This window comes from Vanellus vanellus (genome assembly GCF_965231255.1).
Source record: "Vanellus vanellus genome assembly, chromosome: 2".
NCBI classification, from domain to species: domain Eukaryota; kingdom Metazoa; phylum Chordata; class Aves; order Charadriiformes; family Charadriidae; genus Vanellus; species Vanellus vanellus.
In genome coordinates, this window is record NC_138906.1 from 130,043,151 (window position 1) to 130,056,329 (window position 13,179).

Below are 13,179 nucleotides of genomic sequence, written 5' to 3' on the forward strand. Positions count from 1 at the left end.
AGGGAGCCTGTCACTTAGGAGCTGTGGGATTCCGAAGCAAGGTAAATGGTGTGAAAATTCGGAGCACAGGGAAGAAAATCACCTCCCTTTCAGCTGTGGCCAACCGTTCTGTGAGCCCTGATGGTCAGAAAGGGGCCTTGGGTTGCTTTAGTCAACAGGGAGCTAGCACAAAAGCAAAGCATTTGCCTGAGGCACTCATGCTGGCTTTTGTTGATGAGCTGTTGTTTTTGGGAACAGCTGGAGGTTTTATCTGGGTGTGCAGTGTAACGAATAGTTATGGCGGGTGGTTAAGCCTGGCAGTTAAAGAGTCAGAGGCTGCTCTCAACATATCACTGTGCCAACGGGGCATGCTTATATGGCCAGCCACATTGGGGAAGCATGTCTGTCGCTATTTGAGTACCTAACCGCAGTGAGCGAGCATCCCCAATTGGAGAGACGGATTCAGTGACTGGGGAAGATGTGAAGGAGCTCGGTTCTTTGAATAGTTTCCTTTTTCCCCAGTGTCACCCTGCTCTTACATTTGGGTCCAGCAGCAGCAAGTAACCTGCAGTAGCATGTTGCCTCCCCGTGACTTGCTTTTCTTTACAAGATCTGCCTTTCTGCAGCTGCATCTGGGTCACTTCTTGATGTCTGGACTCAATCTTCAGTCCAAGTGACAAAGACTGTTCTCTGCCTTCGCTTCTTCCCTGTGCAGTCACCAAGCACAGCCTGGGAGCTGAATGTTCCTTCTCTGCCCTCCCAGGCATCAAAAGAACGGTTGCTTTTAACTTGCTGCCGGTGCAAACAGGTCTGAAAGCCTAGTGCAATTTAAAATTGCCCCGCAGAGAAAGGAAATTTTACCTAACAGCTACATATATATTCAGGCCAAACAACCTGTGCTGTTTAACCAATTTTATTTAATCAAATTTTAATTAAGGATAATATTAATCAAATTTGGAATTAAAAATTATTCTTAGGATAACACGGATTGCAAGAGCATTACTATCATCAAGTCAAGCTCGTTAGAGACTCAGGAAATTCAGAGTAAAACTTTTAAAGCAGAGCCAAGCACGCTAATTGTGAAAATGCACAATTTATGCATCAAGGCACCATCACCTTTTCCTGCTGCGAAGTAGAAACTTATAAAGTCATAGAATTATTTAGGCTGGAAAAGACCTTTAAGATCATCAAGCCCGACCATAAACCTAGCACTGCCAGTTCCACCACTAAAACATGTCCCTAAGCACCACCTCTACACATCTTTTAAATACCTCCAGGGATGGGGATTCAACCACTTCCCTGGGCAGCCTGGTCCAATGCTGATAACTGTTTCAGTGAAGTTGTTTTTCCTAATATCCAATCTAAACCTCCCCTGGCGCAACTTGAGGCCGTTTCCTCTCATCCTAAAGCACTTGAGCACCTAAAGATGCAATGACTGCCTAGTGGTTCATCAAAAGCCCCCATACTAGGCATTTTGCAAATGCAGTGAAAAAAAAAAACAACATTGGAATGCGTTGCCCCACATTGTTGAGTCAGAGCACGTGGATTTTTATGTCCTAGATCAGAGTGAAAGGATTTTAAAGTACAGATTAGGGCTTGCCATTATTGCCTCCTGATGTGTGCATTTTCAAAAGGACTGATCTTCAAATGAACTTGTTACTGAAACTAATTGTTGGCTCTCAGAAATGGGATCCTGCTCCCAGAGGGAAAGGTATCACAACTGGTACACACTAATGCCAACTGGAACCGTTTTAGATCCAAAAAGGGCCATTCATGGGGGTGACTTACGTAAGGTTTTTATTTATTCAAACTGGTCCCTCCATATGCCCAGCTGGGCTGTGCAAGGCAGACCTTTCTAGTTGTTATCCTTGGTGTGACCTTAATGTTCCTTTGCCATATGTTTCTGCTTTTATGGGTCATGTTTTATGCTGGTTCACAGTCGGCACCAATTTACTGCAGAAGTAGTAAAATACCAGCAAATAAAAATCAGTATGAAAATGTGTGAAAACTTCTCACTGCCCGTGGATGGCACCTGGGCTGCTCTGCTTGTAGCTGGGGTGCATTTCCACATGTGTCGGGGGAAAAGGGAAATACTTCTTGTAAGCTTTCAGTTAAAATAGCTCTATAGAAGGTGAGACCTATGGTGCATGGCTCGTGTTCACTATTTTCTTATGAATTATTTCAAACAATGGAGAATTTCTGGATGCTCCTGTGGAAATGCTTCCCCCATACGCAGATTATGAATGCGGCATGTCTTGATAGTAAAGCAGGTGTCCCATGGACGTGCATGTCACATAATGTACGCATTATCTGGTAACATAGATTAGCTCTTGAACAGTTTTATAGCTTTTGACCGGAATTGTGCTAATACATCAGAGAGAAATGGAAAGGAGTCGGTGGATCTGGCACGTTAGCAGGTCCTGGGGAGGCTGCAGGGGAGACGATGCAGAATAGCCTCAGGAGCCGAGGAGGAGATGAGAGTTGCAAAGCCACGGCTGAAACGAGGGCAGGAGAGACGGGTAGCTCGGTGCTGGGGTCCCCAAGGGCAGGGCAGAAAATCGGTTGCGCTCCGAGAGTGTCGGCAGCATCGGTTTCCTCTGTCTACAGCACTTGATTACCAGTGCACGGGTGCACAAACACAGGCTGAAGGTGGGAATCGCAGAACCAGTGCTGCTCAGGCTGCCTAAAATATGGCATTGTAAATTATGTCTTCAGCTGGCTATAAATTTGCCAAAAGTTTAGTAGTTCAGATTAGAGACATGACACTTAATAAAACAAATGGTTTTCTACTGCTTATGTCTTTTGCTGCCCTGTAAAAAATCCACCTACATCTGGCCAAGTTACGAGCCTTTGAAAAGGCAATTCACACATGCTCTGTAGAAACATATTTTAATTTTAGCATTTAATGACCCCAAGGATTGCCTCATGCTTTAGCTTGGCCTCCCAGAATAAATAAACTTGTTCAGCTTGCCTTGATGGTTCGGTGCCCACAATGTGCATCTCCTGTCTAAGCCATGGGGTGCAAAGGGCTTTGGTAATTACAACTTTTACTTGTGACCACAACAACTTTCTCTGCACATGGCCAGGCTGCAGCAAGACATGGATTTGGCAGACTGACACCCCAGGATCTTAAAGCTGCATTCTCCCCGCTGTTGGCAGGAGAATTGGAGAGATGAGAATTCAGCGGTGAACCCAGCTGGGATACTGGGAACTGGGGTTGGTGGGCTGGGAGCCACAAGGCAGACTGAAAGATGAGGCAGGCATAAAGGTCTGGAACTAGCTGGGCTAGGAAGCACACTTGGTGGGCAAGCAAATGGGGACGGTCAGAGGGAGGGCTGATGGAGACCAAGAATCATCCTTTGGTTAAGCCAGGGGTACAGCCCTGGAGGAGCAGATCCTGCTTTCCTGCTCTCCCCGAGCCCCTGCATCAGCCCAGGAAGTTGCTTAAACTAAACGTCACACAGATGGTGAGATTGCACATCACTTATTTTCAGCCTGCCAAGCTGTACATTTTGGGGTCTAATTTCCAGAAATACTCAGCACTCACCTGCAACGGAAATCAATGGGACATGTGCTTTGTACACACGAGCTGCCGTGTAATGCTGAGCGCCCCGCAAAATCAGACCCTCAGCGCCGGGAAATGGGCACCCCACATCAGAGGAAAACTCGGACCCTAATTTCACTGCACTTCAGCTCTCCGCATGCAAAGTGGAATCAAAAAAAACCAACCCTCACAGTCGTGCTATGGCAGTAAATGAATTAGCATTTAAGAGGCACGCAAGTACTGCATTGATGAACTCCACAGAAAAGCTCAGGAGGGAATTAACAAAGGCTATCTTCAGAGCAGGCTTGGAATAATATGCAGCAAATGTGTCACAGAGCCACACGCCAAACTGCTAGAAGAAAGCAAAATAAATAGCCACTTAGTAGCTCGGCACTATCTACCCTGAGCACTGAGCGGGGAAAGAGCCCTCTGAGAAAGAACAGTGGGAGCTCCTGGGGCTGGGGCGCAATGCGGGGGGTCACAACACCCCTACACACCCGGCCGAGTCGCTGCTGTCCCACAACCCACATTTTGGCTCTTCCTGCTGTGGCAGTGTTTGACTTTCCAGCCTAAATAGTACATCTGCAGGGTTGCTTTCACTCTGCAGTGCTGTTCTTGCTAAGAACAGGGAACTTCTGATGTAGGACAGGGGAGTAGGAAGATTGACACCTTTTGCTCTCGCAGCTCCATCTTCCCTGTTATTGCCACACAGAAGTGAAGAGACTATGATTCAGGGGTAAATATCATAGAATCATAGAATGGTTTAGGTTGGAAGGGACCTTGAAGATCATCAGGTACCACCCCCCCTGCTATAGGCAGGGACACTTCCCACTAGACCGGGTTGCCCAAGGCCACATCCAGCCCAGCCTTAAACACCTCCAGGGATGGGGCCTCAACAACTTCTCTGGGCAACCTGTTCCAGTGAATATGGTTGGGATATTGGGAACTGGAGTTGCTGGAATGGGAACAAAAAAGGCAGACTGAAAGATGAGGCAGGTCTAAAGGTCTGGAGTGTCTGTGCAGAGGCACTGGAAGCTGTTGGATTAGGAAGAGCACTTGGTGGGCAAGGAAATGGGGATGAGTGGGAAAAGTGTGAATGGTGGTGACAACTGTGTGTGTGTGTAATATTCATAAAGTGGGAAAAGAAAATTTTCTTCATTGCTTGACCTGAATTTGTTTTGTTTGCACTTAATATAAATAATTTTCTTCATTACCTGGCCTGAATTTCTTTTGTTTGGATATCATATTCTGCACACTTTTTAGCCGCTCTCTCTGAACCTGCTGTAAATTGGTGTTGACTGCTGCTGCAGTGTTGTCTTTGTTTGTCCCCATGACTAGGCTTACCTTTTGATAGGTGACACATTGCACCCCAGGGGTTTAAGGGTCTTCCAGGAACACCTGTCTGAAGCGGGTGCTCCTATTCCTTCTATGTGATAAACAGGATGTGGAGGAGTCAGTCTATAGCAGAGAAGGGAAATGGAGAGGACAAACTCCCACCCATGCCTTTCCCCTGCTCTGGATTTGGGATGTGACCGAGGCAAGATCTTGATACAAAAGCTCGGAGCACCGAGGAGCAGGAGATATCAGGCACATCCACACTGATAAAAAAAGACCAACATGTGCGCCTGAATTTCAGTATTGGTGGCACAGACTCACTCCCGTCTGTATTTCTCAGAGACAGCCTCTGCCAGAGGAGCGTGGCTGTGTCTGCCCTGCACAGCGACTGGCTCTTGCTCTCCTCCGGGTCTCAGTGGCTTTACGGCATAAGACTGTATGTGCTATGCCAAATACTTAAGAAGTTCTGTGTGTTTTCATAGTTCAGAGAGTCTGCAGTAAGCTAAGAGCTGCGTCACAGCCCACCAGAGAACTGTTTTTACAGCAAATGCCAAAGGGTAATCGCTGTGTCCCCTGGGGTGTGGTGTGGGCTGAGGGATGGCTCAGGACAGGGTGCACAGCTGGGCAGGCCATGGTTGGAGCCAAAGGTGGTGCAGTGCCATCCCTACTGCTCCGCGATGCAGACCCTGCGGTGAGCGGTGCCCAGGGTTTGTGGTGGGGAGAAGCAGTTGGGGTCAGCGGTCAGGAGAGGAGGGGCATGGAGAGTGTTGGCAGGCACAGGGAGCAACGAGGAGGTCTCGTGCTGGGGTTCACTCTGCAGCGGTCGCCTCTTTAGCGGTGTAGATGAACTCACAGGGACTTCTTCACACATGCAGTTAAGCACAGATCTGCGCCATGGTCACCCCTGGCTTTGATGTGCCAAGGTGCTACTCAAACACCTCTCCCTAGGATGTTCTAACCAGCAGGGAGAAAGATGGTCACTGCTGCCACGGTGGCCACAAAGTCAGCTCCCTTTTGGGAAGCACAGCAGCTCATCCCATAGGCTTAGCACTGGGCTGGCAGTAAGGTCAAGCCAGAGTTTACATGCTGTTTTGCCCCCTGACTCACCATGTTGGTGGATCACTTAAGCAGCTCGGCTGTGCCCCCAGACACGGATGCTGCTTCATCTCTTTGAAACGCTGCGGTTGGTGTATCAAAGCTGCCCCTCCGGGCAGGTCTCCGCGGCACAACGCGGCGCTGTCTTAACGCAGAGCTGTGAGCCAGCACAAGTGCAGAAGCTTCAGAGCTGCATTAGCCAGACATTTCAGCAGCACTTATTAGCCTGGGCAGAGCGCCACACTTCATGGCTTCTGCGCTGGAGTCGTGCACCGCCGAGCAGAGCTTGGCTGCATCTGCCTGCACCACCTGCGGGAGCATACACGTCTTTCAAGATGCCTTGCCCATGCATTTCATTTTCAAGTGCTTTCAAGAACAGAAGAGCGCCTTTTGCCGCAGTTACTTCACACCTGCACCTCTGCATTGTTTGTTCAATACCGGGGAAAAACCTTGGTTTTCCCACCTGACGAAGGCACACTCTTGAGGTGTGTTGCAGAGCACACTCTGGGGCGTTGCGCCCTCCCCTCTGCAGTCTGATGGGGAGGGAGGAGGGCAGAGACAGAAATGCCCCTCAGACCTCATCAATACAAAAACTCATGGGTGTGATTTTAAAACAATGGTTATTATGTTCTGTAAAGGGAATGAATAATTGGGAGATGAACAGCCCTGAGGTGCTGGTGAAATGGGAAGGGCATTAGAGGGAAATGAGCAGATGGGAGGTGAGAGGTAGATGAATAGAGTCACACGACGTGATCTGATTGATTGGCTGCAGTGTGTCACTCTGAGAGCTTGAAACCTCCTGCATTTGGGGAAAAAAAAATGTGCCACCCTCCTCCTTCCTCCACAAAACCCCCAGAGGAAGCCCAGCACAAATGTAATACGTTCTCACTCCTGTGGGCTGCGGCACATCGGCATTGCCATGATGAAAAGCATAAAACGAGGGATCAGAGAATTGGAAGATGTGTTTTAAGGCAAGCGTGCCATGATACGCTGGCAGTTACTGTTAGCTTAGTGCAGGATTTTGGTATTTTATTTCTTATAGAAAACAAAACTGATACCCAACAGACATCAGTTCCTGGGAGCTGATTCACTCCAGCTGTACTGTGACAAGAGCCTTCCGAAGTCAATGGAACTAGAAGGCCTGCATCCCGTCTTCTTACATATTTTTTGACTGAATTTGAGATAGTTGCATTAAAATGACCACACACATAAAGCCATCTGCTCTCTTAGATACTGATGTACATACCTATGCAGTGCTGTCATTCGAAATGCATGGCTGACCTGCTGGAGAAACAGCTGGGTAGTGTTGATTTTCCAGACTTCCAAATACTCTTGCTGAACAGTAAAACAACCAGGGGAGATTTGATTGACACTTTAAATGGAGCACGCTCAAATGGTACCTTGGCTTCAGAATTGAGCCTGAGAATTCATTTCTCTTTCTGGTTTTGTTTCGCTGTCCTAAGCAAGGTTACCTAGCCTTGGAAACTAGGCTGGGAAAGTCCATGGGCATTGACTTATCTGTTAATTACTTCAGACTTAGCTCCCAGCCCATGGTGATCACATTGTACTTTTACAGGAGCTAAGTTTCTCGCGTGTATCATGTTAAAGAAAGGCACGCGTAGGGTCTGCCAGCTCAGGGCTTTACACAGCGACCCTATCTGTGTGGTACAAACAATTGTCTACTTGTGTTAAAATTTAGCTCAACCGGATTCTCCACATCTTCCAAACTGGTTACTGAGAAATTTAGCTGAGAAAAGAGGAAAACCAGAAGGTTTTGAATTCAAATATACTCATTTATAATTACAAAGTTGCAGCAAACATAGGACACGTGCCACATTTCAGGTGATTATTGAAGGTAACACATAGTGTGAGGCAGTTGTGGCTATGATACGTAGGAAACATTGCCTTGTAAATCACGGAACCTGTTCCCCCTGGTGTTAATAGATCATAACTCATCACAACAGTGACCTGAATGTAGGTAACCCATGAATCATATGATATGACCATATGTTTAGAACAGGTCAGATGAATTGCACCCCAAGAATGTCTATTTCTCTGTCATTCATAGCACAGAATGACCATAGATGTTCGATGGTGAGACAAATCACAGCACAACCGACTAAAATGTAGTGATATGAGGAGAAGGCCAATGCAGATACTATTTCCTGCTTAGATGATTAGTTGATATCTGTCCCAGGTCAAAATGACTTTGACATGTCTTGAACATTACAAACGAGTTGCAGTCATCCTGCAGAAACAACAGCACAGGTGAGGCTCTGCTGCCTAAGTACAGGCATCTTGTATGATTTTAGGCACTGTCATGTCCTCTTGGCCTCCATCTGTTACTCCAGAAGGACATGAGTCTTCTATAAGTCTTCTATAAATCCTGGGTCATAACAGCCCGCCATGGAAGACTGTCTTGGATACCCTAAGGTGCCTTAAATGGCAGTAGGTATCTATGTTTAACAGCTGAATGTCATCCACGCTGTCAAACTTGACACCCTAAAGGCATAATGAGCTTGGAAAGAAAATCATTGCCCTGCCAGGACTTGGCATGGTTCAGAGAAGCTGGTATTTCTGTGGGCACAGAATCACAAACAGGTTGAGGAAGGGACCTCTGGAGATCTACCCAAACCCCTGCTCAGAGCAGGGTCAGCTAGAGCAGGTTGCCCAGGACTGTATCCAGCTGGATTTTGAATATCTCTAAGCATGAAGACTCCACAGCCTCTCTGGGCATCTTGTCCCAGTGTTTGTCCACTCCCTCAGTAAAAACTTTTGCTCTCACATTAAAGTGGAAGTTCTTGTATTTCAACTTGCATCCATTGCCTCTTCTCCCGTCACTGGGCATCACTGAGGAGAGGCTGGCTTCATGTTCTCTACTCCATCCCATCAGCTATTTGTACATATTGATATGGAAAGGAAGCAAAATAAAATGCTTTTGTCTGGTGCCATGAACTTCTGCTTGCCGTAGGGTACCGACAGAACAGCATCCACAGCGTTTACAGGGTCAAAGCTTAAACCGAGCTTGCCAAACAAGGAAGGGTCGGTACTGCTTATTTACCATTTTACATCAAAATTACTTAAACTCTTGTGCAAGAGGGTTTTGGTGTTTCTAATGCAAAGGTGGTTGCAAATTACGAGGACTAGTCAGGGCAAAATGCTTTGTTACCTGAATGTAATTTATTTTTCAATAGGAAATTAAGGTGGAGTTAGATTCCCAAAAGCCTTTCAAGAACCATGATCAGATTCTACTTAAAAATTTGAAATATGATTGTAAAGTCCTCTGAAAAAAAAATATTATGCAGTTAGAACAGGTAGCAGTACTTTTAAAACAGAAATTAGTCCTAGGTTCAGTACTACAGTCAGCATAATACAAATATTGTGTAAACTTGAACTTGGCATATACCTAGAATACAACTGCTTTCCTTGAAGTGAATATGTGTTAGATACAGAAAAGCAAGGTGAAGCCAACATATAGGGTGGATTCTTTCAAACAGTATTTCTTCATTTCTACAGCTGCAAAATCTAGTTACTGGTCAGTTGAAAATGCTTTCTGCAACAGTGGCCTATTGCAAATCATCTTTGTCATTAAATAAAGTATAGCTATGGAATACATATTCCAGGATATTCTGGAATATGTATTCTATAGCTGCATTGATATATATTGCCAAAATGCTTTTCTGAACGTCTACATTTTTACTATTTACCATAAATGAAGAATATGAAAAGAGTATTTTAGAATCTTGTTGAGAATTGAGTAATTTTCTTTTTTTCCTACATAAATTTTAAGTTAAAAAGAAAACTGAAAACATTTTTCAACCAACAAAACCCGGATGCATTTGGAAAATGGAAAGCCAAACAACAGGAAATCTTTTATTGTGGTGTCTTAGAAAATACTGATGATTATTTAAATTACTACTGTGCCTTTCAGGTAGATGTCTGAACTGCTTATTTTAGGATAAGGGGCTAAGCAGCTTCTAGCAGAAAAAGAAAAGAGATTGTTGCTGCAGAGCTTGGCAGATACTGAAATCTCAGCTGGATTCCTCTTCATGTTATTTAGAAGGGCTAGGCACAGCATTTGAATCTTTTGGAATCTTGAATTTGGAGGTCAGGTGGGCTGCAATGTGTTTACTCGATGCTCTGGCTATTTTGGCTGTGTGTGAAGAGGAGCAGCATGGGACTTGCATACAGAATTTGAGATTGTGTTGCTCCCAACCTGGCGTGCATCTGAGAGTACCAGTATGGGGGAGAAACTGGTATCTTGCTGCTACGGAAGCAAGAATGTTTTAGGGTGTAATGAGATCAGAGCAAGATAATAAGCAGTGATTACAAAAGGCAAAATTGTGAGCTTTTTCACTTTTGACTTAGAGCAGAAACTTTCTGCTGGATGCTGACAAATACTGCAACGGATCTGCAACTTTTTACATTCATTGTAAGGCAGTGGCTCAGAGAGAAACAATACATTGGTGACAAAAATTAATCAGGTACTATTTATTAATAATTTAATCTGGTAGTCCAGAAAAGAAAATAAAAACCTGTTGATGTTGAGATTTGAATCCATTCTGCACTAGTTTCAAAGCCACAGGATTAGTTTTTGCTGCCACATACTAGAAAAATGTAAACTGCCATTTTGCATAATCTCCTGAATCAGCTGCTGTTCTATATTAAAATGCAGTCATAAACATTATGCATGTCACATTACTGTAAAAAATACCCAGAGAAAACGTTTGAGCAAACATATTTTCTTTGAAAATTTTGGCATAAAGTGTTCCCATTGAACATTCAGTTTTTGTTATCTCTCTTTGGAGGTTTTTTTAAATGAATTTTTTTATTATGCTTTAATGAAAGCTCCAAGCATAAGAAAAATAATCGTACAGTTTATTGACATTCATGACACTCAGTCCCGATCAAGTGCTGCAGTACCAAAGGATGCAATTTATTAATGATTCTTATCAAAAGAGAGGTGATATCTAATCTCATGAAACACCTAAGGCTTAAACTGAGGATACCATAATGAACAAATGGGAACTACAAACACATCCTGGGAATGAGAGCTAGCCCAAATATAAAAGTGAGAAAATTGGCCCTTTAAAACAACACTATGCAAATGCCAGGGCTGTATGATTCTTCCCCTACCTTTGAAGAAGTTCCCATTTTAAAAGTTCCCAGTTCACAGAGTGATTCTGCTCTAAAGCTCATTGCCCACTCCAATCTGGGAGGCAACACGTAGCCCAAGCCAGAGAAAATGGAGGATAACAAATCTCTGTAACAATAAACTCATCAGTTCCTCCTTCCATAGCTCAGTGAGCAAACAGTGGAGCACACAGATCTCAGTAATAGTCTTGAATTTTCCCCAGTAGCTTAAGCCCATTCAGCTTTTGTCACTGCAAGAAATCACAATGCTCCACTTTCTCTAGTGTTTACTCATTTTTTACATGTTGGTTTTGTTGTTGGTGGTTTTGGTTTTTTTTTTTGTCCATTAGCAGCAAAGGACAAACTATGCTTCCTACCTTGAAGACAGAAATGAATTTAAAATAGACTAGCCCTGAATAAAGTTCTTCAGAAGTGTAGACAAGGAGATAAGGATAAATTGCAGGACTAGGTACACCAGAAGCTCCCTCGTTATCATATTAATTCTGTCTTCTTCGCTGATCTTTTGTAACTCATGAAACTTCTGCCCCTTAAACTCCTACATCAGTAAAATGTGATTTATCTACTTGTCTTTCTCGAGATTTGTAACAAGCATGAGCTGGCACTCACTCCTGCAAGCACTTGTACGAGTGACTTTGCTTGTGCAAAGTATTCCAGTAAGCAGTGGCACAAACAGTTTTGCCTGGGAAGATATTAAGAACCAACAGACCTCATGTTTTCTCAGGATCGGGCCTTTAAGTTGGTAAGCGCGTTCAGCATTATGAATAGTAGCTAAGTGCTAAATATTTGGGAAGCGTTTGAGTCATGCAATGAGTCACATCCCTGTTCATATTCAAAGGAATGCTTCTCAAATTCCTGATGCGTTCCACAGAAAAGAAATAGAAAGCCACAAAGGTGAAAGTGGACAAAAGAAAAAAATCAAGAAATGAAGCAAAGGGACTCCAGGAAGGTGAGTGCTCCTGCAGCAGCCTTTGCTAGCATACGTGTCTTCTTGTTTTCAGGTCCCAGTCTGTGGTGGAAGCCGGCACGCTGAAACACGAAGACCAGGGGGAAATCGAGAACACCCAACCGCTGCTGGCTCTGGACTGAGCTCCCACGCGCCGAACATACACAGATACATTTAACAGACTTCCACCGTAGCAGAAATCCACAGAGCACATGACACACACACGCAAACACACGCACGCGTTTTGCTTGAGAACAAGTCCTTCATGTCTCTTGACTGAGTAACAACTGTCACCAGCCATCTGTCCGTGCGGCCGACGCTGAACAAAAACTGAGAAATTTCTATTGACGCAGCAGTCTGTCCATATATACAGAATTTTTTTTTTTTTTTTGACTTCTGACATTAAAATATTGGAAATTATGGGACTGCATTCTCTGTTTAAAGAAACCAGGGTGTGTCAGTAGAAGTTTTCCTGAAGCCTCGAGCAGGGATGCTCTGCTTTTATAGAAGCGAAGGTTAAATGTGTTTTAAAGAAATGCATCTCAGATTTAAACTTTGCACTGTAATTAGCAGTTTAGTCTGGCTCAGAGGGCAGAAATAGCAGCGTGTATTGCTCGTTTTATAGAAGGATTTTACATTAAAAAAAGTAAAAAAAAAATAAATATCAGTGCCAGTATAATGCCATTCAACATGACAATTTGAGGCTGCCTCATCCGTACTGCTTACAAGTGGTCACTTATTTCAGTATCTAGCAAAAATTATTCTTAACTTTTGAAGCCCTTATAAAACTGTCAGTTTAGCGGAGTGAGCTGTGTGGGCAGCAGGCACACACAATTTTGAAATGCAATTATTTAATTTTAACGATGTGTTTTTTCCACAGGCAACTTGGGAGCCTATTAGATGTTTGTGTGCGCGCACGCGTGTGTGTGTGAAGAGGGGGTGCTAGGGAGACCCATTGGACACATTTACCAGTGATTAATGGTTCAATCCAGATTGCTTAATTTAGGTCACAATTGCAAATGAAAGCTCTGCAGAGCCATTTACCCCCTTCTCCGCTACAGTCAGTGGAAGGTGTAGCCAGAAGGGTATGCTGATTGCTGATGCAGGCTATGGTTAAAATGAAAAAAGA

General features: G+C 44.4%; 1 protein-coding gene across 1 annotated transcript in view; it reads left to right on the forward strand.

Annotated features, from left to right (window-relative positions):
- Positions 1-12,193, forward strand: part of CLVS1 (clavesin 1) — a gene marked incomplete at both ends in the record, with an annotated part of 99,452 nt that extends 87,259 nt beyond the window's left edge. Inside the window, one exon of the mRNA XM_082479142.1 lies at positions 12,106-12,193. Coding sequence (XP_082335268.1) covers positions 12,106-12,193 — 88 coding nt within the window. The remainder of the gene's footprint in view (positions 1-12,105) is intronic.
- Between the last annotated feature and the right edge of the window lie 986 nt (positions 12,194-13,179).